The sequence below is a fragment of the Castor canadensis genome, chromosome 7, assembly GCF_047511655.1.
Source record: "Castor canadensis chromosome 7, mCasCan1.hap1v2, whole genome shotgun sequence".
NCBI lineage: Eukaryota > Metazoa > Chordata > Mammalia > Rodentia > Castoridae > Castor > Castor canadensis.
The window spans coordinates 160,877,074-160,902,398 of NC_133392.1; the positions used below are offsets into that span (position 1 = coordinate 160,877,074).

The following is a 25,325-nucleotide window of genomic DNA, read 5'->3' on the forward strand; positions in this document are numbered from 1 at the left end:
CAGCTTGGCCAAGCCTTTCTGGCTGTTTGTGACTGTGGCAAGGGACACTGGGGAGGGGCTCCAGCCTGGGGCCAAGCACAGCCTCTGCTTTCTGGCACCTGGATTGTCTCTCGGCCTCCCTTACCCATGGCCCTGAGGATGGAAACATCAGCCCTGGGTGAGGACCACTTTACTGAAGGCCTGCTGGCCTGAGACACTTTGCAGTAGATAAGGACTGGGACCGACAGCCAGGGAGATGGGACCAAAGTCCCTGAGACAGCTCGCTTCAGCAGCTCCAAAGTGGCAACAGCCTTGTCCACCTGTGGTTGGGTGGGGAAGGTCAGGTCCAGCAAACTCTGACCCCTCAGGCCTGTGCATGTCCTGGGGAGAGGGCCCAGCCAGGAGGGGGCACATTCCAAGGCTGAGAGCCAAACGAGGAGCTGTGGGGAGGAGCAGGTAGGTCTTGCTGAGAGTCATGCCTGGCTGGGCATCCAGGGCAGTCCCAGAGGAGCTGGCATCACGTTCCTTCCAACAGTGAACCTTTCATGCATGTAGGCTGTGCCACAAAAACCTTTAAGGAGTCAGGCCCTGCCTGGGGAGGGAGGATTCCAGCCCTCTCCCCACCCTTACCCCAGGTGCACCCAGTTACCATCCTCCTATAAGGCCACCCCTGTGTGGTGGGTGGCCTGGAAATGTCCACGCTCCCTTTGTTGGGGAAAGCGTGGTGGGCTTGGGACCAGGAGGCTGCTCCCATGAACTGTCTGGGGCTGGGACTCATCCCCCAGGGAAGGGTGGTCAGGGGACATAGCCTGTGTCACAGCCCTGAGCCTATATCACTGCCCTCCCTGTATAACTAGGAGTCAAAAAAAAAAAAAAAAAACGCCCAGAGAGGGTAGGGGTCCTGTCCAGGGCCACAGGCTCTGCACGATGCCCTCAGGGAGAGGTCCACCTGGGACTGCCAGGGAGGGTAGGCTTGGTTTGTACGCAGAAAACACCATCCCAGCCTTGACTATGAAAGGGCCTAGGCCCTGGGCTGGAAAGAACCATTGCCCAGGTTGGCCAGGGGACTCTGGGGGGGCCTGGGTTGCAAGGTCCAGATTGGGGGTGTCCAGCTCTGCTAGGACAGGGCCTAGGTCTCCAGCTATATGTGTCCCTGGGTGACTGCCTGTGCTGGAGCATTTGTCTGAGGTGCCAGTACCTGTGCCCTGTGTGCTGTCTGCCCCTGGGGTCTGTGTGTATCGACTGTATACATACAGTCTATGTATAAGGAGGAGATCTGCGCATGCAAGGTGTCCCTCCATGCCTGTGCCCTGAGTGCATGTGGTTAGTCACAAATGTGTGAGTCGGGCAGCGTTTATTTGCACTTGTGCACGTAGTAGCCGGTGACATAGCCCAGAATGAAGATGGCCCAGAAGAGGGCCACTCCACCCAGCACCTTCATGGCGATGCCCAGCTTGCCCGTGCACAGTTTTCTGCAGATCCTACGGTGAGAAACAGCAGAGGGTAAGCCCACGTTAAAACACGGGGGCGCCTCTTGAGTGGCCCATGGGGTGAGGCTGGGACAGCAAGGGGAAGGCCCAGGGCAGGTGGCCCTGAGGGAGGCAACCAGGCTGGTCAGGAGGAGGTTTATATGCCCTGCTGGAGTTGGGAGGCACACGTCCACCCAGAGCCAAGCCAAAGGAAGGCCGAGGGCTGAGGTTGTCTGAGAACTCTGGGTTGAGGGCACACAGCCAGGCTGGCACGGGAGGGTAACAAAGCCTATGTCTGCTGACCAACTTGTGGGGAGCTTCACCTCCTCCAGGAAGTCTCCTCAATGCTGGACGCCGCTGTCATGCTGACTTCATCCCTGCTGCCATCATCCCACCTACTGTAGTGGACGCTGCTTTCCTGGGGTTGCATGCTGCCAGGGCTGTGGCTGTCACTGGGGGGAGACCGAGGCAAGCATCAGTACAGCTCATGAAGGACAGTCTGGGGCTGCTGTTAGGATAGGGTCTGCCTGGAAGGAAGGGAGGGAGGGGGCAATGGTGGACTTGGCTCACCTGACTTACCAAGGTGTTTAAGTAACTATCCCAGGTCACATGGGACTTAGAGGTCCAGCAGCTAAGAGGCCCAGCCCTGACCTCAGGAATGTGGGCAGCCCTCTGGGCCTCCTCGAGGTGCACTTATCGGGAGGCCTGCACAGCTCCAAAACCAAGACCCTGTGGCCAGGCCCAGCTGCTACAGCCGATAACTCTTTCTCTCTAGCCCTGCAGATAAGGCCGGGTGCTGCCCTCCCGAGAGTCTGGCAAGGAAAGGGATGAGCAGCAGGCGGTGGCTGGTACAGCCAGTGCAGCCAACTGGGGAGGAGGTCTGACCACCCTGGGCAGTGGCAGCAGCTGTCCTCGGCCCTCCCCCACACTCTCTGAAAGGGGTCGTGCAGAAATAGATAGGAGAATAATGGGACCACGTGGTGCCCAGAGCAGAAAGTGCCCCACATGTAGACCAGTTCTGCTGGACTTTGACTCCCCTTGCAGCCCAGCATATACATGATGCTGGGCACCTCAAGAAAAGAGGGTGGGACTGAAAGGGGAATCACAGAGTTGTAAGGTAGCCACATAACACTACTCCTGCCTCTTGCCCAGAGAACTGCACTGGTTGTTTTTTTTGTTTGTTTGTTTGTTTGTGGTGCTGGTGTTTGAACTCAGGACCTATACCTTGAGCCACTCCACCAGTCCTTTCTTGTGATGGGTTTTTTCAAGATCGGGTCTCATGAACTATGCCTAGGGCAGGCTTCAAACCTCAATCCTCCTGATTTCTGCCTCCTGAGTAGCTAGAATTACAGGCCTGGCACCCAGCTGCACTGGGTTCTTGACTAAGTGTCTAACCTCTGTTACAAACTCCAGTTTACCCAAGGGAGGACGGGCACTAGACGTCCAGGGCTCACCCAGGCTGTGGGGCAGGGCAGTTCTGTCTGCTGGGTACCCGACATTCCCCTGTGGTATCCAGCCCCAGCTGGGGGTATCCAGGCAGCAGTGGTAGGCCCCTTGCTCCTGGAGGCTGAGCTGCTGGGCCCTGCACAGCGGGATGCTCCCTGTTCTCCCAGAAAATCCTGCACATAGCAGACTAAAGGCACAGCAGGCCACTGACCTGTAAGAAGCCAACTCTGAAACTCAAGACAGCCAGCTGTTAATTCCCTGCCATGCTTCTGGATCTGCCAGGCCAGCAGGAGAGGAGGGGGCAAGGCGGGGACTAAACCAAAGCCATCTTCAGGTGGCCCTTGGCTGGCATTCAGACCCAGGGAGGTCAAGTGTTACCAGAGTGTAGGCTCTGCCTTCTGAGAGTGCCAGGCAGGTGGGCTGTTGGCCAACTGTCAGCTGCCGGCCCAGGGCTCACCCCTCCCTCCTGGAGAGCAGAATCTCAATCCTGTTTCTGGCAGCAATGCGTCGGCCCCAGACGACAGCCACTGCTAGGCTAAGATAAGCATGATGCCCTTGATCCCTTCTTTCCCGAGTCACCAGCTGTGGGCAAAGTGCTGGGGCAGCAGGTGGAATGGTGGAGCTTCCATGAAATTAACAGTAGCCACCTTCCTTGGTGTGCTGACTGGAGCTGTGGCAGCCTCTTTGAAGCCCAGGTAGCCATGCAACATTAGCCCTTAGCACTGTCTCCACATCCACACCAGAAACTGCCTACCTATAGGTTTTTGGGTTGAGGAATTTGTCCAAGACTTGGAGAACACGTGGCTCCCAGGGCGTGCTAGCCGGGCAAGATGCCAGTGAGGTGCCTCGGACAGGACTCTGCAAGGCTTCCTTCCCTTCCGTCCAACAGCTACAGGTACTGCCAGGGCCCCCTCCCCCCACCCAAGCCTCTGGAGCCTCAGGGCCGGCTACCACGCGCTCCTCGGAGAAGGCCTTCACAGGAGTCCTCCACGCAGCGGCTCCCAGTTAGACCCACTGGCCCCAAAGCGCCTCGGGAGACCCCGCACTTACACAGGCGAGTCTGGGGGTGCTGAAGCTTGGGGCCCAGGAGGAAGGTCAGGGCCTGGCCAGTGGATCCCACCACCGCAGAGCTAGGCGGGCCAGGGTTTGCGGTGCAGGTGGATGCCTCAAGCTTTAAATAAACAAAACAAAGGTGAAGAGAGGAGTGGCTGGCTAGGGGCGGGAAGGGAAACTTGCCCCGAGGGTGTCCCCAGACTCCTCGAGGAGCTGGGCGGGCAGTTCCGGGCATGGCAGCCCCACAGCGGTTAGGCCTGGTCGGACCGGCCAGCCCTCCCCAGCCCCGCAATCCTCGGAGGGCCCCGGGCACGCAGCCAGGCCCACCTCCTCCCGCGGCCGCCCCAAGAAGCTGCAGCTCCGCGTCTCACCTGCGCCCCCCGCCGGGCAGCGGCGCTAGCGGCGGACGCGTCCCCAGGGTCTGGAGTGAATGGGGCGGGGCCTTGAGTGGGGTCTGAGGCGGGCGGGGGCGGGGCCTCGGGAGGGGGCGGGGTTAAGATGGGGAGGGGCCTGGGATAGCCCAGACCCAGGCTGGAGCGGGGCTGCGGTGGGCGGGGCCATGCCGGGAAAGGTGGAGCCGGGAGGAGCGCGCCCGGTCCTTAAGGGGAGGCGGAGGGCTGGACACGAAGTCCAGGCCCCAGGCCGCTGGACGCCGCCGCCGAGAGGTGCAGGCTGCGAGAGGAGCCTGCAGAGGGCACCCGGTCCTCCCCTAGCCGTGCCGAGCGCGCAGACGAGGCTCCAAGAGGCCCTGGGCGCAGCTGGGTACCACCGGAAGCCAGGAGCCTCATCTCGGCCCCAGGTCTTATGTTCGGATCCCGGTGGCCCGGCTGCCTCCCAGAGGCCAAGGACCGGGCCACGGGGACCGTCTTCGTCCCGGGCTGGAGAGCCCGAGATCGGGCGCGCATCTTTACGTGGCTCGCCCTGAGTGCATGTTGCTGCCGGATTGAAAGCATGTGTGCGCAGGTGTGGGTGGAGAGCGTCGAGGACGTGAGGGTGATGGATGCCTTCCTCGGCACATACTCTTCCACCCAGAGTCCACGATGCCTGAATGTCCTGACCACGGAGGTCCAGGAGCAAAGGCATGGGAAGAGTTCCCACCCCTGACCCACCCTCTTCCAAAGGGGTCCACCAGCAAGAGAGTGGCCCAGCTAGGTAAGTTCCCCTGGCAGGAGGTCACAGGTCCCTGCGTGTGCAGCAGGTGAGGTCTAGGGAGCTTTGGAAAGGGGCGTGTGTGTAGCTCAAGTCATAAGAAGAGAATACATCCCTGGTGGGTACAAGGGAAGATGACACCATAGCCAACACTGGTGTTTAATTCTGTATGAGATAGGGGGACACCCAGGGTGGCTCCCCCAGTAGGGTCCTGGCCTCAGCTGCACCAACCATGTCCTGGGGTCCAGAGCTGAGCCTACTTGGTGGTGATCTTCTTGGACTTGCTGGGCAGCACAGTGTCGGACTGCTGCAGGGGGGGCACTTTGACCCCTTTCTGCTTCAGCTGGTTATAGTAGTCACCTCTCTCTGAGATGATCCTCTAGACAAGAAATGCAGCCGTTGGTGGCCTTCTCAGTCTCTCTCCCTTGAGTTTGAAGCCAGTCCGCCCCCTTTACTCCCTGGGAAGGGCTCTGCAGCAGTGCTGTACAAGTACTTATTTACAACAAAACTCTCCCTGTGTCATCTGCTGGTTCCTGAGGTGCAAACACTCCAGGCTGATCTTCAACCTGGGGTTTGGGGTGAAGTCACAGGAAGCGGGGGTGGGAGGAGACCCACACCATGGCTCCTGGGTCAGCTCACCCCGGAAGCCTGCACTGAATCCACCACTTCCATCTTCTCAGGATTGTGAGGCCGGGCGGTCACCCCTTCCATCCTGTGCAGAGGGAGTCTCCTCCTTCTCACCAGCCCCTGCTCTCACCTTTGCTGTTGGCGTCAGGCAGAAGCACAGGAGTGCAGGCATCTCCCTGGCTGCTGCGCCCTGCTCTGCTGGGAGACATCCACCAGGCCTATCCCCCTCGGGTCTCAGGGAAAGAGTGAGTGCGGCCACACAGGGCAGTGCCAGGAGGAGAGGTGTGGGCCTCGAGAACAGAAGCCGCGGCTAGTAAGAAGTGACAGCCCCACCCAGAGCAGTGTCACTGGCCTCCAGAGCTCTGAGTCCCCTATACCTCTAAGGTAGGCATGCCCTGACCCCATTTAAGGTAGAGGGTCCTATAGCTGAGAGAGGTGAAGGAGTGGTCCACGGAGGGTGGCACCAGGGCCTACAGGTCAGGGAGGAGCTGGCAAGGCTGAGGCTGGGAGGGAAGGGCGTTGCCAAGGTCCTGGCCCAGGGAGGGGGGCTCTTCCACTAACGGCCCGAGCAGGGCAGAGAACCCCCACAACGCAGGCAGTTTGTCGTCTTTCCCTTTGTGGGGACCAGTGGCTGCAGTTGCTGGACATCACTGACTACCCTTCCCCTTTACACTGAGTGCAGTCCAGACTCCCCAGCTCTGTGCCGTGACCCCTAGGGATGGTCAGGTTCCCTCTTCCTGAGCAGAGAAAAAGGATGATCCCAGCATCACAGTGCACAGGTGACACGACTGGTGTGAGAACAGGGCCCCCTGAATCCCACCAAGGCCTGAGCACTAAAGGCACACCTGCAAGGCATCCAGGATGCAGTTGTCGGAGATTTCTGTGGCCATGGCCTTGAATCCGGTGACACTGAAGGCAGCCTGGATGACTTTATTCCTCAGTCTCTCGAGCTGCAAGCACAGAGGGGCCACCGTTGCTCGACACTGCCAGAAAGACTTGGTGCGTTGGCTGTGCCATGCCCTCGGAGCAGTGAAGGAAGGTACATTTTTCTCTGTCTTATAATTCTAGGAGCTGGTAATGGGGGTAGGAGAGGTCACATGGTCTGCCTGGGAGCTTGATGATGCTGGATCAGAATCCAGACCCTGGGTGACCTAGTGTCAAAGCCCAAAAGCTTTACCATGCCAACTTTTTGTCTGTTTTTAAATTGGAAAAGTAAAATCTGCACATGATTGTTTTTTTGGTTTTGGTTTTTGTTTTTAGTGAAGGGCTGAGGATGTACCTCAGTGGTAGCATGCTTGCCTAGCATGTGTTAGGACCCGAGTTCTATTTACAGTACGGCAAAAATAGTAAGTAATTAAAATATAAATAGTACAAAGCTGCACACAACCCCTAGGGCATCCTGCTCTCTCCCCCGTAGTGGACACTCTCCAGGAAGCTAATAGGACAGTTCTGAGCATGCTATTGGCTCCTGGGCTGTGGCCTTTAGCAATCATATGGTGATCTCTCTATCGGCACACACGCTGCTGTGTTCCAGTGTTTGCTGCCATAAACACCCCTGTGCGTGGATGGGGCCCCACCTGCCCCCAGGAGTAAACCAGTTATGCTTCCTAGGAAACCACAGAGAAAATCTTCCCGTCTGCATCCCAGGAGTCCTCAGCCAAGGCCCCGGAGTCAGGGCTACAAGATCAGCACCAGCTCCTTGCCCTCGATATCCAGGGGTGACAATTCAGAAATGCCCAGTGAGAACCACAGAGAAGTGACATTGCCTGGGGGCTGTGCACAGGTCTGTTTTGCCTGTGGGGCAGGTTTAGGCAACAGTGGGGGGACATCAGTTTTCCTGGACCTTGAGGAGGGAAGGTTCTCTCTTCCTTTTCAGTATTTATTAGGTGCTCACCCCATGCAAGCACCATGCTAGGGCTAGAGTTGCCAAGGGTATGAAGGGCTCTGTCTTTGTTCCAGGGATGGCAGTCACCTGGGGTGCCCAGTCTCAGTTCCCCACACCTGTGTGAGCTTCATCCATTGGCCACGGGACTATGACTTGTGGACCCCAGTCTCAAACTCAAAATTCTTCTCTCAACACAGCATCCCAGGCTCTACTAAGTCCGTGTGCACTGGTAAACAATGAAATAGATACCTTCCCCCACCTAGAAGTTTCCTTGGGATTACTGCTGTATTAGAAAGTTTTAAGGGCCAGACACAGCATCCACAGCCCTTTCCCTTTGCTTCATTCTGGATCCTAAACCAAGATCACCCTGAATTGACTTCCTGTTTGGGCCCAGGTCGCTCACATCAGGTGTACGCTTCCCCGTGTGTGGGTGAAACTGCTGGGTTCCGGCCCCAGCACCTTCTGCAAGTGGTCATCCATCCTCGCTGCTTCTTATTCTTCATCCCTCCACCTGGAGTCCTTCTCCTTCTGGGCCAGCAATCCAAGTCCTTTTGCACCTTCGTAGCCCAACCCAAGGCCCACTTCCTCTGTAAGCAAGGCCGGCCCCTGCCCACTGTGCTCCCTCTTGCTGACATCACCCACTGAAGTTTTCATAATTCTCCACACACCCTCGCTCTGTCTTCCCATTTCTTGAGGGTCAACCCTGTCTGGTTGCTGAGATCAAGGCAGGTCTGCCCCAGTGGGCAGTGGGCAAGGGAACTAGACTAGGGCTGTTGCCTGCCAGTCACAGGCCAAGGCCTGCAGAGGGCAGGGCTGGACCTACCCTGGACTGGGCGCTCTCCAGGGCCACTCGGGCCTGCTGCTCTGCTTGCTGGATCATCTCGTTCCTGCTATGCAGGTCTTCCTGCAGCTGCTTCCACCGCTGCAAGTGGTTCTGGCACTGGTCCAGCTGTGCCTGCAGCTTGCCAACAGTGGTGTTCAGTTGGGTGATGGTAAGGTTGCATTCAGCGAGCTCTGTCTCCAAGTCTGACACTCTCTAGGGAGAGCCAGGAGGGCAGAAGAGGAGTCCATCTGGTGCAAATCATTCCTCTGCTTTTCCCCTGGGTTCCTCCAGCCCAGCTGGGATCCAACCATTCAAGGGGCCCCTCGTGTGGTTCTGTGACCTTGATGTATTTACTGCCTGAAGAGGCACTAGCTCAGCTGTGAAGATGCCCTGGCCTCATCTTGCCTGAGACTGTATCCCAACTCACAGCAAGGATGGTCCCCTGGCCAAATCCACCACCACCCAGGCTGTCACCTGTCGGAGGATGAGGTTTTCCTTCTCGATGAGCCCCATCATCTCCTGGTGCTTCTTATCCTCCCGGAGGTTGGAGAACTGGAAGGCAGAAGAGTCAACCTGGGTCCCAGGACCAGAGGACAGACAGAGCGGGATGCCTTCCCTCCAGCCCTCAGCCTCCTGAAGTGAAAGCATGGGATTTCTGTGGAGGAGATGGACAGGGGGAGACAGAGCCCCAGAAACACTGGAAGGTGAAGGGCAGAGTGCAGAGTGGTATCTGATGTTGCAGATCCAAGGAGTCAGATCCAGGGATTCACACTCCAAGCCAGAGGGCAGCAGGGCTATGGCTGGACACATGGGTGTCCCAAGACCCAAGTGGGAAGCCCAGTTCTGCCTCCATCAGACCCTGGGCCAACTGCACAGATCCCTGAACTCCAAGTTTCCGTCAGTAAGATGGGACAGGCTGGGTCTCCCTGAGCTGCTGGGGGCTAGTGGAGCCTGTGACCATTCTCACTGGCCGAGGCCCATGGCGTCACAGAGCACATGGCCACCTTGTCAGACATGGCCTGGATCTGCTGCTTTCGCTCCCGGAGCTCCTTCTGCAGCATCTCATTTTCTGTGTTGACCTTTCGCTGCTGGGATTCTTGGAAATCCACTTGTCGCTGTAAGGACGTGATGGCTCCTGCCATGAGCAAGGGGAAGACAGGCAGAGTAAGAGGACAATGAACGGGAAGATAGGGAAGATGGAGCTGGGTGTCTGTGGCATCTGAGATATGTGCGTGCCCCTGCCTGGACACCTTCCCTTGCACTGCTCCTGGCCAAGAGGGACAGGCATCTTCTGTCCCTCCAACCCACTGAGCAGAGCAGGCAGGGCTGGGTGTCTGCACCCTCCTACCTGTGGCAAGGGAGTGTCTGGTCCTGGTGATCTCCAGTTCGCTCTGGAAGTCCATCAGCATGTGCTCATACTCCTCCAGCTGGGCCAGCAGCTCCTCCTCAAAGGACTCAGTCAGAGAGTACACCCTCCTCCTGGGTTGCTCATCTTCCTCTGGCAGCTCCCACAGGTCCTCCTCCTCCTCCACCTCCTCTTTCTGTGGCTCCTCCTCCTCCTCCTCCCCCTCTTCCTCCTCTTCAGCCCTTTCTGCTTCCTCTTGCTTCTCCTGAGTGCCCTCCTCGTGTGCAGACTCTGTCCTGCCCATGCTGTGCCTTGCTATGGCCTTTGTGGCCCCCTCAGACTCTTCTTCAGGACCCTTTTCCTCCTCCATACCACTCAGCTCCAGCTGTGGCTCCTTGCCTTGCTCTGTCATGTCACACTCCTCCTCTTGTGTCTGCAGGAGGAGGAAGAAGGGGGCTGAGCAAGGGAATGGGTGCTCCCAGGGCAGGAGAGGAGGCCACCAACCCCAGCCCAGGCATCCCAGGTTTCAGTCTCACCCTTCTGTGGTCAACACACTACAACTGACCACTCCAGAGGAGGGGAGGATATGAGCCAACCCACCACCCTCACCTGCACTTGGGAAGGGCAACCCTGGGTCAGGGCTGCAGGCAGAGATGCCAGCCTAGGCTGCCTTAGCACCTGGCACCCCCTGGGTCAGCCCTGGAGTAGCTGAGGCCATGCAGCCTGGGGACTCCTGGAACCAAAGCGTGCATGCACTGTGTAGCCAGCTCCACACCTGAACCCACGGCTGCAGCTCCTCCTTATCTCTGTAGATGCCCTTCAGGATTCTCAGCTTCCCCAGCTCCAGCGGAGCCTCTGAGGGCCACTCCTGTAGGATACTGCTGTGAGCCACAATGGGAAAATGCCCCATCCCAGCTGTCCTCCTGGAAGGGGACAGCAGACTCTCCAAGTCGGGTGGGGGTGGTGACTGTGGAAGAGGATGGGGAACTGGGTACCGGGCCAGTAGAGGAGGGCAGTGATCTGCAGATGGGCAGCCCCAGGTAGTGGAAGGCTGTGGGCCCCCACCAGAACAGCCCCAAGTAAGTGACCTTGAGGTAACGGGTGTGCTCATCTTGAGGAGTTGAGGGGCAGCCTTAACGAGCACATGTGGGATGTTACTGTCCAGGTGCCCTGTCCACTTCTACCCACTCAATGACCCTGACCGCCTATGTCTAGGCAGTTTTTCTTTGAGGGTCCAGGGCCTTTGTCCATGGTCTTGAGCCTCAAGCCTGCCCCCCACTTCATGTCTGCACTGGTGTAAGCTCAGGAATCAAGGAAGTCAAGCCTTGGAAACACTGTGGTTCAGGGACCCCATTAAATCTAGTCCTCCATCCAGACCTGGAGGAGGGGCAGCATCCCCACTGCCAACCCCAAGCACAAGGACACCGACGCTGAGAGTGCGTGCCAGGCCAATCCATGCTGCTTGCCACAGCGTGCTGGGAGACCAGGGTGGCCTTCATTCCCCAGATCTCAGAGGTAAGTTCAACCCTCACGTTGTGGGTGGAGAAATGCCCAGAATTTGCCATGACTTGACCCAGGGAGAGCACAGCACCGGGATCTCGATGCCCAGCTCTCAGCTCTAATTTTCATTTCCTGCTCCTGCCTATCTCCTCTGGATTCTGGCTTATAAATCAGAATCCCAAGGCCTAGTCTGTGCTCCAATGAGGACCTGAAAACAGGTCTCTGGGATTTGCCGGGGGCCTGTGGGTACCAGCAGGGTGGACACTTGGGAAACAACCCCACTGCTCATGGGGACGTCTTAGTGCTCCCACACTCCACTCATCAGGAGCTGGCTTACCTTCCTGGGGAAAGCAGTGGATGCCTCTTGGCTTCTGCTTCTGAAGAGGGTTTTCAGCTGCTTCTTCAGGGCCTCTCTCTCCTTTTGGAGCGCCGAGATCTCCTGGTCTTTCTTCTGAACCAGTGTCTTCAGCTTCGAAAGGCGCTGGATCTCCTCTCCCAGAATGAGCAGGGAGTGATCCTAGGCAAGAAAGCAACAGCAACCGCTGGGTCACTTGGCCAGGCAGAGTCTTCCCCCCACCCTGCTCCAGACCACTGGAGAGTGGCAGCTCCCGGCCCAGGAGAAGTAGCTCTGCTGTCCTGAGATTCCCAAATCCCAAGACCTAGATATGTAGCCCCTGTGGCCCTCTCCTGAGAGCAGGTCCCAAATCCTGTCCAAGGGCATTTGGGGTAGCTTTTCCTCCAAGGCTAAATCATGGTCACCACCCCCCCAACTGTGATCCCACACTTAGGCAGCAACACCCTCCAAGAGCCACTTTCTAGGGGCTTGTATGGGAGCCCCTCAACCTTCCATTCTCAAAGTCCCAACTCTATCAGCTCTTCAAACTGAAGGCAAAAAATAAAGATGTCTTCAGGAAAGCAGAAACAAAATTTCTCACCAGCAGATTGGCACTTAGAGAAATGCTAAAGGGAATATCTCTAGACAGAAGGAAAATAATCCCAGGCAGAACATTGTGGAAGGAGAGATAACTACAAATTCGTCACGTTTGGCAATAAAGTGGGATGGGCTTCTATACAGCCCGCAGGTCAAAGAAGAAATCACACAGGAAGTTAGGAAACATTTGGATGTATCAGAGCTTGTGGAATGCAGCTAAAGCTGTGATGAAAACCAAATTCACAGCCTTAAGAGGCGTCTGTTAGGGGAGAGTGGAAAATCAATGATCTAAACCATCACAAGAATTCAGAAAAGGAACTGCAAATTAAAGGAAGTGGAAGGAAGGGAATAATGAGGCTAGAATTAACGATACAGGGAGGGGGAAGAAGGGGAGCGAGAGAAGGATAAGGCACACATGGCAACATTTTAACATTTGATAAACCTAAAGGGTGTGTGGGAATTATTTGTATTGTTAAACCCCTTCTGTGTGTCTGAAATTAAAAGTTCAATAAGGAACAATCATGCAGATATCACATTGTATCATTCTGGCCCTGGTGGTTTTGGATACAGTTCCCTATCCCAGATATCCCCAATGATTACTGAAAAGTACACACTGGCTTCCTGCTGGGGCTGAGTTTGCTCCATGCCATCTTGAACATGCAGGTGGCTCCCTTGCCACCACACACGAAGAGTTTCATGACAGCTCAGAAGAGAGAAAGAAAACCCTAGTGATTGCATTTGAGCTCCTGGAGGCAGCCAAGCCTGCAGCCCCTCCTTGAATGGTCCACATACATGAAAAGTAAGTCACCACCTGTGCTGCTGTCTGGATTAAAAATGCAGTCACACTATTGTGATTAATCACACATTAGCGTGATCACGATGCAATGAATATCCTGCATGTCTCTGTGGGGCTCGGTGTAATTATATCCAAAGGCTGTTTCTCAGAAGTGGAACTGCTTGGTCAAGAGGAAACACGTTGTAAGCTCTGAATTGTGTCCTGATGTAGTTTCAGAAGCATGGTGGACCGCACTTTCGGGGGCTTGTGCTTCTATCAACCGTTCTACACTTTACTACTCACGTCAATCATTTGCTTTAAAGATTCAACAGTTTTAAAAGATTCGGAAAATAGGGCTGGTGGACCGGCTCCAACAGTAAGAGTGCCTGCCTAGCAAGCATGAGGCCCGGAGTTCCAGCTCCAGTGCTGCTACAAAATCAAAACAAACAAAAAACTCACACCCATTTTAGCCAGGTGCCAGTGGCTCACACCTGTAATCCTAGCTATTCAGGAAGCAGAGAGCAAGAGGATGGCGGTTCAAGGTCAACCCTGGGTAAATAGTTCTCCAGACCCTATCTCAAAAAAAAAAAAATCCATCACACACAAAAAGGGACTGGTGGAGTAGCGCAAGTGGTAGAGCACCTGCCTAGCAAGCATGAAGCTCTAAGTTCAAACACCAGTGCCGCCAAAAAAAAAAAAATTCACAAAATAAACACACTCTAGGGAAAGTCAACAAAACCCAGAGCTGATAGTAGAAGATAAACCTGGAGCAAGACTGAGGAGAGAAGAGAGAGAAGGCGAAAGTGGGCAGGACCAGGAATGAAAGCAGTTACCCCTGCAGCGCTCATAGACAGGAAAGGTAATGCTTACCCTTCATTCCCCACAGTGTTAGACTATGAAAGCTGGACATTTATGTGAAATAGGTGCATTCCTAAAAAGTACAGAATAACAAACTGAAAAAGAGGAACTTTCTTTGAGTCTGGTGTGGTAGTACATACCTATAATCCCAGCACTCAGGAGGTGGAAGCAGGAGGGTCACAAGTTCAAAGTCAGCCTGGACTGTATAGTAAGACCCTGTCTAAAGAACAAGAACAACTCCTCTGTAAGAAATCCCCAGGCACAGATGGCTTTGGTGGTGAATTCTTGGGCAAAGCTTGTATAACATCTTCCAGAGATTAGGGGGAAGAAAAGTCAAGGAGGGATATTTGTGAACACAAATGCTTATCAATTTCTTTTTTTTAATGAGGCCAGAAAAACTTGAAACAAAAATTTGACAGCAGAATAAGACGATAAATGATAGGTCACCAATCTCTCTCATCAACATAGAATTTTAAATACGGAAATTTTTTGGTGGTATTGGCTTTTGCACTTGGAGCTCTGGGCTTGCTAGGCTGGTACTCTACCATTTGAGCCAAACCCCCATTCCTTTCTCTCATAAACAGATTTTTTTTTAAAAAAAGGAAAGGATAAAATCGGGTGTGCCTGTGGCTTTTGCCTGTAATCCCAGCTACACAGGAGGCAGAGATCAGGAGGATCAAGGTTTGAAGCCAACCGGGGCAAACAGTTTGAGAGACCCTATCTCTAAAAAACCTATCACAAAAAAGGGCTGGTGGAGTGGCTCAAGGCATAGGCCCTGAGTTCAAACCCTAGGACAACAAAAAAAGAAAAAGAAAAGAAGAAGAAGAAAGGATAAGATCAGGGTGTACTAACTTGTACATAAATCTTTGCATATCAAACTGGTCATTATTCTCATTATTTAGAATGTGTGCTCTACAGTACAATTTCTGCGTCAAAATGCAACAGACGCCTAGAGGTCGTACATGCTTGCAAATTCCAGCTGAAACAGCCAACCTCTGGGACAAGGGCTAACAGGGACCAGGGGACCAGGAGATTTGCGGAAGGTCTGGTTCCTTCCACAAAGAACCTTAGGGTTCTCCAGACCCTAAGTAGGGTCTGGAGGTCACCGTACGCCACTTCTGGGCCTGGCTGTTTCAGCTAACCAGATACGGGAGCCAGCGCCTCCTGGCCAATACCTTCTCCTGGAGGACCGAGATGTACCAGGGCACCCTCCTTCCCTGTTGGCTCTGGAGCACCATGGGGCTGCTGGTGACAGGACTCAGGGGACTCAGGGTTGGGGGCTGCCTCCCCTTCCGCAGGTAGCTCAGCTCACAGGCACTCTTACTGAGCGGAAGGAGGCGCCCTGTGGAGGAAGCAGAGGTGGTGGGCAGTCAGGTCTCCTGTGACAATGGACTTCCTCAGTGGCCCGTGCCACCATCTAAAGGTTCTGCCAGAGCATGCTTAATGTCCATCTACCCCCACCCTCAACCGGAAGCCCACATGGAGAGCATAGTGAGGCCACCCTTTGACCCACCCACACCTGGCCTAAGGTACGATCAGGAAGTGACCAAGTGCTGCAGTGCACGTCCAGGTCCCCGAGTAGAAGAACCAGAGCCTGGGAGTCAGGATGAGAGGGCCCTCTGGTGTTGCCACCATGCACCCTGAGGCCTTGGGCCCTCCTTGGGCCTTGGTGTCCTGTCTTGAGACTAGGGGTGGGGTAGACTCTCCACCTCTCTGAGTCCCAGGGGAGCTGGTCACTACAGGCCTTGGGCTACCTCAAGTTAAGGCAGAGAGGGAGACATTTGTGGGCACCAACTTCTGGCAAACAGAAGCCCATGAAGTTATAGAAGTGTGTTTCGTGGTACACTGAGGGAGGGTGCACCCCACGCACCCCTCAGTGAGGGACATAGAGCCAGGTGGGGGACAAAATCTTCAACTGCAGTTTTGTTTTGTTTTGTTGGTGGGACCGCAGTTTGAACTCAAAGCTTTGTGCTTGTTTTGTTGTTTGCTTGTGGTACTGGGGTTTGATCTCAGGGCCTACACCTTGAGCCACTCCACCAGCTCCTTTCTCTGATGGGTTTTTCCTGAGCCACACCCTCCAGTCCCATTTTGCTCTGGTTATTTTGGAGATGGGTGTCCAACTATTTGCCCTGGCTGGCTTCGAACCTCAATTCTCCTGATCTCAGCCTCCCAAATACCTGGTATTATAGGCGCGAACCACCAGCACCCAGCTAAAACTGCAGTTTTGCCAAAATGAGAAGCAATGGCGTGGCCACTGTCAGTGAAGGCAGAGCCGTGCTGTGTAGCTGGACCTGGAGCCCCATCTCCAAGAGCCCTTAAGAGGCATGGGGTCTTGGGAAGGAGTTCCAGGGGCAAGAACAGGGGTCCCTGGTGGAGCAGGCCTCGTGCCCAGGTCCTGGCAGGTACAGGTAGAAGACCTTGGGTTCCCCTCACCTTTCTCGCTTGTGTCTGAGCTCTGCCTGTCCAAGAGTGGGTCCTCAGTCACCCTCCAGTTCCCAGAGCTGATGCACACGTCCCTGGGTAGATCGACCATGGTGGCTGAACCTGCAAAGGGCAAGATGCCAGGTGGTGACTGAGAAGGTCTGACCTCCCCAGTACCTCCAAGGTAGAGATTATTATGTCATTTATCTTTAAACACCAGGCAGAACTAGGCTCAGTAGTGCATGCCTGAAATCCCACCTAATTGGGAGGTGGAGATCTTGGAGAATTGTAGTCTGAGGCTAGCCTGGGCAAAAAGTTAGTGAAACCTCATCTCAACCAACAAGCTGGTCGTGGTGTTGTGTATCTGTAATCCAAGCTATGTGGGAGACCTAGGTAGGATCTAGGATCACAGTTCAAGAATGGTCCCAAGCAGAAACTCAAGACCTGATTTGAAAAATAAAGGAAAAAAGGGTTGAGGGTGTTGTTCAAGGTGTGCTCCAGCTTAACAAGCACAAGGCCCTCGGTTCAAACCCCAGTACAGGCAAGAAAAAAAAAAGACTGGGCAAGGGCCAGGTGACCTTCCCACTGGAGGTATGGGATTGAGCAAAGGGACTGAAGCATGGGTTCTAACCTCCTGCCACCATGATGTGTCACCCAAACAGACCGATGGCAGTGCCCCGTAAGCAAAGTGTAGCACCCTCTCCTGGTCCCCCGCCCTCAGCCTTTCAGACTCTTTGGAGGGAGACAATAGATGACAAACAGAAACAGGCGTCATGTGTGGGAGCAGGTGGTCTCTTGTGTCCCTCCTTTCTGGCCGCCTGCCCGCTCTGCCTGCTGCAGCTCCTGCTTGAACTCCTAGTGCCCAGAGTTCCTGCTAGTTTGGATTTCCAAAGCAGCAGCCATTGCCCCCCAAAAGGCTGACGGTGCTGGGATGCAGGAGGAGGGTTCCTCCAGCCAGCAGCCCTAAGCAGTGACTCTTACCTACGTGGGACACAGATGTGGCCCTGGTGATGAATTGGGGGCAGCCAGGTCGCATGAAGAACACCCTTCTCAGCTCTTCCATTTTGGACACGAAGCCATTTTCAGGTTCGTTCTGGCAGAGAGAAACATGAGACAGTCGCCCAGTGACAAGATGGAGGCCGCTCTCCATCTCTGGTTGAGGGGTTCTGACCCAGGTGCCCATTGCAATGCTCTATGCCCATTCCCCCACCCTGCAACCTGGGACGCTCAGCAAAAGCCACGCAGATCCCATGTCAGAGTCCACCCCTGTCTAGGCCATGGGACATCCATCTAGGAGGCTGTCACGTCTGCAGTCATCGTCTTAGGCCCCCAGCAAATGGCAGGTGCAGGTGACCCGTGCAGCTGGCCTTCCCTTCCTTGTGTCTTCCTTTCCCCCTTCACCTTCCTTTCCTAAAGGAGTCTCAGGACAGCCTGCATTTTCTCCCCCAGTCTCGGGGGACTTCCTCCTCTGGACTTAGAGGAAGTAGGAGTCAAGGTCAGCAGAGGGAGGCCAGTTGGATCCCGCTACCTCCCAGGCCCTTCAGGAAGGATGAGGACAATGACAGCAAAGGCTTTCCCTATAAGTAGCTGCAACCTTTGGCTACTTGGGTTCTGCATATGGCAACCCACTACTAAGTGTCCATGGAGCTCTGTCAGCAGACAACCCCTGAGGTCTCTTGGCCAGTGGGGGGTTAGGAGGGCACAGGTTCAAGGTGTCCGTGTTCAGTGACAGTGCTGCTCCCAGACTGATACCGTCTTAAAGTCGCAGTGGCCTGTGGACTGAGCAGACTGGCTGGGGCTGTGGTGGCTTTCAAACAGCTTCTCCTTCCTATGTTGGGGGTCCCGGTTGGTCACACTCTGGAGGATCATCAGGCCCTTGGCGACCGGGTGGGGTATCAGGTTGTGCCTCTCAGGCGTGCTGGCGATCCTAGGGAACATCGGGAAGGTGCAACTGAAAGACGGAGCTTGGGCAGCTGAGGGACAGTGGCACATTTCTCAGTCTGGCTCAGGCTATCAAGGAGAAGTGGACCTTGACTGTGGACTAGCGACAGGTCTAGGCCAGGGAAGACCAGCTTCCAAAGCTGCAGTCCTACAGGATCCTGGGAGCAGTGTGTGGCATCACAGATGTCTCCATAGAAACAGGGCATGTCATATTTGCCTCAATTTTCTGCAATTAGGAAAAGGAACTGGCAAGGGGACCCAATAGTCGTTCCCACCAAGTCTCAGGATGTCACAAGCATAGAAGTGACAGAAGCTAGCAGCCCAGCCTCCTCTCTTCTGTTTTATCTTCATCTTATTTAAAATCTGACACTTTGTTATGAAAATGTTAGTATCCTTGGTTAAAATCTACTCTTTAGAGGTATTTCCTCACTCCTGAACTTGTAACTCTTTTGAAAAAGTGGAGTTGGGGTGAAGGGAGAGAACCTTTCCAAAGAAGGAATTTTTATTTGTTGTGTTTTGTGGTAAAATACACACAATATAAATTTATGGTCTTAATAATTTTTGGGTAGAGTTCAGTGAACATTGAGTGTCACTGCACGACCATCACCACCCTCCGTACCCCACAGGGAAGTACATCCTATGGGAGCGAGGTGTTATCTCATGGTGGTTTGAACTTGACCTTCCCTCATGATGAGTGGGATGGGTGTCTTCACGGACATTTGAACATCTGTGAAGAACGGTCTGTTTGAATTCTTTGCCCATTTTTTTTTAAATTGAGGAGTGGAGATTTTTGTTGAGTTAATAGGAGTTTTTAAAAAATATATTCTGAATACTAATCCTTTATTAAGTATGATTTGCAAATATTTTCTCTCTTTCTGTGGGTTTCCTTTCTACTCTGTTAACAGCATCCTGTGGTGGATGAAAGCTTAATTTCAATGACATTTTGTAACTTGTCAGACCTAAGGCCGTGAAGATTTTACTCTAGCTTTCTCCTAAGAGTTGCGTTGTTTGAGTTTCGAGCTCAGTTCTTTGGTGCATTTCAAGTGAACGTCTGTGTATGGTGTGAGGTTGGCTGCAGCTTCCTTCTTCTGCATTTCCCAACACTTTTTGTTGGAAAGACCGCCCTTTTCCCTCACTGATTTTTTTTTTTTGGAGGGGGCATTGCTGGGGTTTGAACTCAGGGCCCTGTCTTTGCTGACAACCACTCTACCTCTTGAACTGTGCCCCCAACCTTTTTTTTTTTAAATTGTTTTCCTTCAACTTCTCACTACTCTTGGATTTGTATTCTCCATAGCTGTAAGAAAATTAATTTCTGTTGTCTAAACAAAAAAAAATCGTTTTTGAGGAGGTGTCACTAGTTATGACTAGACTGGACCTTGACATGCTCCTGTTTCTGCCTCCTGAGTAGCTGGGGTTACAGATTGTTCACCACCACAGCCAACTCGTATGTTTTCATATGTACCAGAAAAAACGTGGTATTTGTTGTTCTGAGTCTGGCTTATTTAGTTTAACATAATGATATCCAGTTCCATCCATTTTCCTGCAAATGAGATAATTTTCTTCTTTATGCCTCAATAAACCACTAAAATGTTGATTTTTTTTTTTGGTAGTACTAGACTTTGAACTCAGGGCCTCATGCTTGCTAGGCAGGCACCACTTGAACCATTCCCCAGCCCTTTTTGGTTTTTGGGGTGTGTTGGATATTTTTGAGATAGGGTCTTGTGAGCTATTTGCTGGGTTGGCTTTGAACTGCAATCCTCCTGAGCTCTGTCTCCCAAGTAACTGGGATTATAGGTGCGAGCCACTGCCCCCTGGCTTAAAAATGGTGATTTTTTTTTTTTTTAATCTCAAGCAAAAAAAAAAAAAAAAGAAAGAAGTCAACAGACCTGTATTTGAGCTCACAGTCTCTTTGCCCACCCTCCACAGAGCATGGAACAAGCTGAACTCCGAATGCAGGGAATAGAAGTGGCCCCAGCTTCCTTTTGAAAGGCATCCAGTTGCCTCATCAGCTTCACCCAGCTGGTCCTCCCAGCGCCTTGTCCTGCTGGCTGCTCTCTCTCACCACCAGGAGCTGATCTGGGCCAGCTCAGAGCTTCAAGAAAATGGGAGTTTTGCTTTGATTTGAGTCTGCCCATCACAGTGAGACAGGTCACTGCTTTTTCTGGGCTCCAGCTGGGGACATTTCCAGTGCTGGAGTTCTCCACATTCTCCCACACTTTATAGAAGGTCAAATCCAAAATTCCTGTTCCTATTCTCACTCTGAACTTTGAGATCTGAAGAAAAGGGTCCGTCTTGAAATTGGGGACTTCAAGAGCTGGATGGGGTGTGAGCTGTCCTGGAGGGTTGGGGAGAAGGGTGAAGGGCCAGCATCCAGGTGCCCACACCAATCCTGGAGGTTTGGCTTTGGATGAGGCAAGTGGCCTCTTGCCCACACAAGACGAAGATGAATGAGTGATGAGTGAGTAATGGCCTTTCCTTAGGTGGGTGATAAAAGTCCCATCCTGAGGACTGCCTAAGAGGATTAAATTTTACACAGAACCTGTATGAGTTTCCTGTGGCTACTGTAACAAAACATGACACTCTAGGTGCTTAAAACATAAGAAACATTCTCTCACAGTTCTGGAGGCAGAAGTCTAAAATCCAGGTGTGGGCAGGGCCGAGGTCCATCTGAGGCCCCAGGGCTGGATCCTCTTCCAGCTTCTGGAGGCTGCAGGTATTTCAAGGTTGTAGCCATGTCCCTTGTCCCTTGTCTCTGCCTCCGTATTTCTTCTCTTCTGTCTGGTCCCCCTCCTCTTGGTTTTCCTCTGTATTTCTCTCACTGATACTCCTGCCAGACGGAGGGCCCATCTTTATCACAATACCCTCAATTCGATTCTATCTGCAAAATCCCTTTTCTCAAACAAGGTCACATTCAGAGGTTCCAGGGATGGTGACATGCACGTATCTTCTGGGAGTCACAACTCAGCACACAGGCACTTAGCTCAGTGCCTGGTACAATGTAAGAATTCATGCAGCATGTTAGCAAACATTAGCATGCAGAGAACCTCCTGACCGCTGCCTCTCGGGAAGCTTTCTAACAAGTACAGTCTTGGACCAGTTACTTGTAGGACACCGTATTTCTTTCCCAGCATTGTTATGAAACTGTGAAGTTGTGTGTAACCTCTACGTACCAGGTGATAGTTACTGTCATCACGCAGCCCCTTAAAACAGAGGCCCAGGGAGGGGCAGGCCCTTTCACCCAGATCTCATGGCTCATGGAGGGAGAGCTGGGAGCTTTACACAGCCTCCTGGGCTCAGCATGAAGTCTTGTCCACCCTTCCTTGCAGGGCCCCTGAGGCTTCCCAAATCAGTCTTTATAAAACTGAGCAGCAGGGCTGTGTTTCCTCCTGCGTTCTGAGAAGGAAGTGTAGAACAAGCAGTTGGATGAAATTCTCAGGTTTGGATTCTAGACTAGAGGGAAGGAGGATTTGTCCTTCTTTGAGTTTCATTAACTTCTTGAATCTGTAAATTTATGTCTCCCACCAAATTCAGAAGTTTTTCAGCCATCATTTCTTCAAATGACATTTTCTGATCTTGTAAAAGAAGTCCCTGGGCTTCCAGAAGGCTAAGCAAGCCGGAAGTACTGGCTCAGGTTCTAACTTCCACCTTCCCCAGTTGTAAAGCAATGTCCAGAGTCCCAAACCACGAGGTGCCCTTAAGAGTAAGAGTCATTTGGCAAAGAAAGACAGAATAGAGAGAAACCTGCTCCCTGCCAAGAAGCTCTCAGCCACTGAAACTTCTCTAGGGACACCTGGTAATAAGGCAAAGACAACTCTCCCCCTCACAAAAAGCCAGAACAAAAACCCTGATTACATCAGCCTTTTGGGGAAGAGGGGTGGCTTCCTTCCTTACTGGGTAAAGGATATTTGATCCCATCCCTTCCAAAATAACTTTATAGGAAGATGAATTACCCAAAAATGCTTTCCAAAAAAATTGCAGCATGATATAAAATTAACAAAGAAGCCTATTCTATATTGAACTTTCAGCATATTTTAACAAGAAATGGAGCTGTTTTACCACCCTCCAACTCTGAGGAGTAATTCTCACCCTGCTGATTTCTCTCTTGGTAGTTATTTTGTGATCTTTCACGCGTAATTTCCAAGTGTTCGGGAGGTGAGCACATGCTATGGAAGCATATTGTCCTTCCTTTGGTTTTTACACTGGTCCTTTAAATTTAGTTGAACAGGATGGATCCAAATGTCACTTTAGGAGACAATGGTGCATTTTCCCCAAATTTGGAGTGGGCCTAAATTGAGGCAGGTGGCACCCAAAAACGCACCTGGTAACCGAGAGACCCTGGATGTCAGGCCATGGGGTGGACAGGGGCTGTGCTGGCTTCCTAGACGCAGCCACCTATGTCTGTTTGCTGCACCCAGGTCCCGGCCACACTGCAGTCCTTGCAGCCGGAGGTTTCAAGACCTGTATTGATAAACACCCGATTGGAAAGTCAGATTACTAAAAACCTATTTATTTTTAGTTGCAATGCCAATGTTTTCAAAGATAGCAATTAGCAAGAAAAGCCCTCTTGTGAATCAGGAAAGTCCTGTGGAAGAGGCTCCACCAGCCGGGAGGTAACAGGCTCAGAGAAACCGCTCCAAGGTAGGGACAGCGGCAGGTGTAAGCGGAGCAGGCCAGAACTTGCCTCTACTGCAACCCCGGCGCCCCACAACCAGGACCCGGCCAGGGCCACGCCCTCGATCGGAGCCCCGCCCAACACCAGGCTCCGCCCACTATCAGGGCCCGCCCCCGGCCAGAGCCCCACCCACAACCAGGGACCCGCCCCGAGCCCCGCCCACAGCGAGGGCACACCCCCCCACACCAGGGCCCCTCCCACTGTCAGGGCCCCGTCCTCGACCAGAGCCCCTCCCCATGATCAGACCCCCCGCCCTCCAGCCCAGCCACCGACCAGTGCCCCGCCCTATGGGTAGGGTCCCGCCCTGCGCCCTGCGCCCTGCTCTTGTCCCCATCTTTGGTGATGGGGATGGTCCTGGGATCGCACCAGGTGTATGCCTTCCCTTGTGAGCCCGGGATGGGCCTGTTGTCCGTGGGGGCCTGCGCAGACCACCCCACCTCCTCCTGCAATGGCGCGGTCCTCTCCGGAGATCGTGCTGCAGAAGAGCCGCTTGAGAAAAGGGTCTCCACCTGACGGCCCCCCAGAGTGGCCTCTGACGCTTCCTTCTGGTACCCATTGTTAGTGGTCCAGACTGTTGATCCGCTAACTGGTACGGCGAGTCTCGCCATACTTTGTTAAAACGTTTTGTCTTCTTGAAACTGGAGTTTTGGACCCAAGGATTCCATATGCCAGGCCGGGCCAGTAGCCCCTAAACGCTAAATAGAGGCCTGGCAAAGGCAGAGAAAGGAGGTTTATTACAGGGCATAAACCAGGACACGCCGTGGGAAGAGGCAGAGTGAGCACTCAGCTCATCTTCAGCCATCTTCTGGGAAGAGACATGAGTTACCAATTTAAGTAGAAAAAAGAACTGGGGGCAGGGCACAAATGTATGCATAGTTAAGCAGTCCCAGTCACAGGTGTGTTCTGGCTGACCATTATCTCAGTCCCAGGGCTCTGAGAAGGGGTCTGGAGAAGTTCTTACCGCTGTCATCACTTGAGGGGAGCAATCTGGTTCCCATGAGATGATTACTCCTGCTCCAGGGTGCAGCTCCATCACTACAGGTAATTGTCCTCATTTGGAGGGGTGGTCTGTCCTGCAAGTCTCTGCTGTTACTTACAGAAAGTTTCAGTCCTTTGTCATAAAGGTGTTAGCAGTTCTGTCCTTTCTAGAATCCAAGGTGATTGGAAAGTGACTGCAAAGAGAACGGCTTAGAGCAAAGACAAATACAAAATGGAGGCAGGGATGCCAAGCTTCTCCTGTGTTTAGTCAATCCGTGGACCCAAGTAAGGAGTCAGTGTTTTTCAGCAAAACAGTTTGAGCACCTCTTACATTCTGTCCAGTTTCACGCCATGGGCCTTTGCAGAGGGCCACCCTGTGCGCTGGAGTCATCCAGCTTTGCCTACTTGGTCTCCATTCATTCTCCTGGCATGGTGCCCCTCCTCCTGAGGGCCACACATCACTACTCTTTGCCCCTCCCAGTGCCACCAGCTGCCCCACAGTGCAAAGTTTTTCCACACTAGCCACCTCTGCATTCTTGCTCTCTGAAAAGAAGGCCACTGATGTCCTCAAAGCAGGCCAACCTAAGATGCCTTTCAGAAGCCATGGAGGTGGAACGAGATGGTTTGATGATGTGGGAGCTGCTGGTGGATGTCGGGTAGATGTGATTGACAGGTGAGAATAGTGGCTGTTCCCTTTGCATGTTGACATCAGCCATGCGACACGGGCGAGGCTCAGAGCTGAGTATTTGGCTGACATAAGGGTGGCTGGAGGGCAGGGTGCAGACATTGTTGTCAATGGCCAGCACTACAGTTTCGGTTGTCCATAAGGGTTTACTCAACAGCCAAGTGCTGGGGGTGGAGACAGGACCTGAGGGCAGAAAAGTCCCCATCCTTGTGCACCCGATTTTGGTGGAGAGACAGATGAACACATCCCTGTACCATGTCTGTAACAAAAAGCTCGTGCTAAGGCAGGTGGGGAGAGGCTGTTTTAACTGAGATGGCCAGGAGGTCTCTGAGTAGGGTACATTGGAGCAGGGACCTGAGAGGACTGGCTGCGCAGGTTTCTAGGGGAAGAGCACTGTGAACAGAGAGGACATAGAGTCCTTTCAAGACCCTGATGTTTGTAGGTGTGTGCCTGGCTCACTCAGGAATGACAGCCTGGGCCTGCTGGCAGGAATGCAGTGAACATGGTCCCAGTGTTGCAGGAAATTATGAGCTGAAATAGAGGACACCGAGGCAGTTTAACAGGAAACAACGTTTTATTGGGCTGGCACAGACCCAGCGGACTTGTGTCCAAAGGCTGAGCTCCGAGAACAAAGGGGTCTCACCTCATATACCCTTGCAAGCAGGTTACAGAAGCAAAAAGCAAAGCTCAACCCACGTATGGCTGTATGTGACTTCATTGGCTATTTCATTTCCCCAGTGCTATGTGACCTTCATGTTTCAATTCTTTTAAGTTTTATCTCTCTGCTT

The 25,325-nt window shown here is 53.3% G+C and overlaps 2 protein-coding genes across 5 annotated transcripts; both read right to left on the bottom strand.

Moving 5' to 3' along the window:
• Positions 1 to 1,316: 1,316 nt before the first annotated feature.
• On the bottom strand, positions 1,317 to 4,425 carry Smim1 (small integral membrane protein 1 (Vel blood group)). Of its 4 annotated transcripts, XM_020158357.2 has the most exons (4): positions 4,319 to 4,421; positions 3,945 to 4,065; positions 1,772 to 1,900; positions 1,317 to 1,460 (listed from the first exon to the last, which is right to left on the bottom strand). In XM_020158357.2, exons 3-4 carry the CDS (start codon positions 1,876 to 1,878, stop codon positions 1,334 to 1,336), a joined length of 234 nt encoding a protein of 77 aa, XP_020013946.1. In that variant the 5' UTR covers positions 1,879 to 1,900; positions 3,945 to 4,065; positions 4,319 to 4,421; the 3' UTR covers positions 1,317 to 1,333. The 4 variants fall into 4 exon arrangements, with proteins under 4 accessions (XP_020013946.1, XP_020013949.1, XP_020013948.1 ...); XM_020158360.2 differs by lacking the exon at positions 3,945 to 4,065 and having other exon boundaries at positions 4,319 to 4,425; XM_020158359.2 differs by lacking the exons at positions 3,945 to 4,065; positions 4,319 to 4,421 and adding an exon at positions 3,106 to 3,336.
• Positions 4,426 to 5,352: 927 nt separating this feature from the next.
• Positions 5,353 to 23,482, bottom strand: Ccdc27 (coiled-coil domain containing 27). The gene is made up of 13 exons (XM_074079676.1): positions 23,241 to 23,482; positions 18,014 to 18,188; positions 17,243 to 17,354; positions 16,274 to 16,384; positions 15,016 to 15,182; positions 11,614 to 11,793; positions 10,552 to 10,644; positions 9,780 to 10,209; positions 9,436 to 9,566; positions 8,906 to 8,983; positions 8,432 to 8,644; positions 6,569 to 6,673; positions 5,353 to 5,475 (listed from the first exon to the last, which is right to left on the bottom strand). The coding sequence occupies exons 1-13, from the start codon at positions 23,480 to 23,482 to the stop codon at positions 5,353 to 5,355; spliced, it is 2,160 nt and encodes a 719-aa protein (XP_073935777.1).
• Between the last annotated feature and the right edge of the window lie 1,843 nt (positions 23,483 to 25,325).

Coding starts and splice junctions, on each gene's coding strand:
- Smim1 (XM_020158360.2), bottom strand. CDS start 1,878: ATGCAACCCCAGGAAAGCAGCGTCCACTACAGTAGGTGGGATGATGGC. Junction 1,461..1,771: donor GAGGAGACTTCCTGGAGGAG/GTGAAGCTCCCC, acceptor TTCTCACCGTAG/GATCTGCAGAAAACTGTGCA.
- Ccdc27 (XM_074079676.1), bottom strand. CDS start 23,482: ATGGCGAGACTCGCCGTACCAGTTAGCGGATCAACAGTCTGGACCACT. Junction 18,189..23,240: donor CAAGGGAAGGCATACACCTG/GTGCGATCCCAG, acceptor GATGTTCCCTAG/GATCGCCAGCACGCCTGAGA. Junction 17,355..18,013: donor GCCACTGCGACTTTAAGACG/GTATCAGTCTGG, acceptor TCTCTCTGCCAG/AACGAACCTGAAAATGGCTT.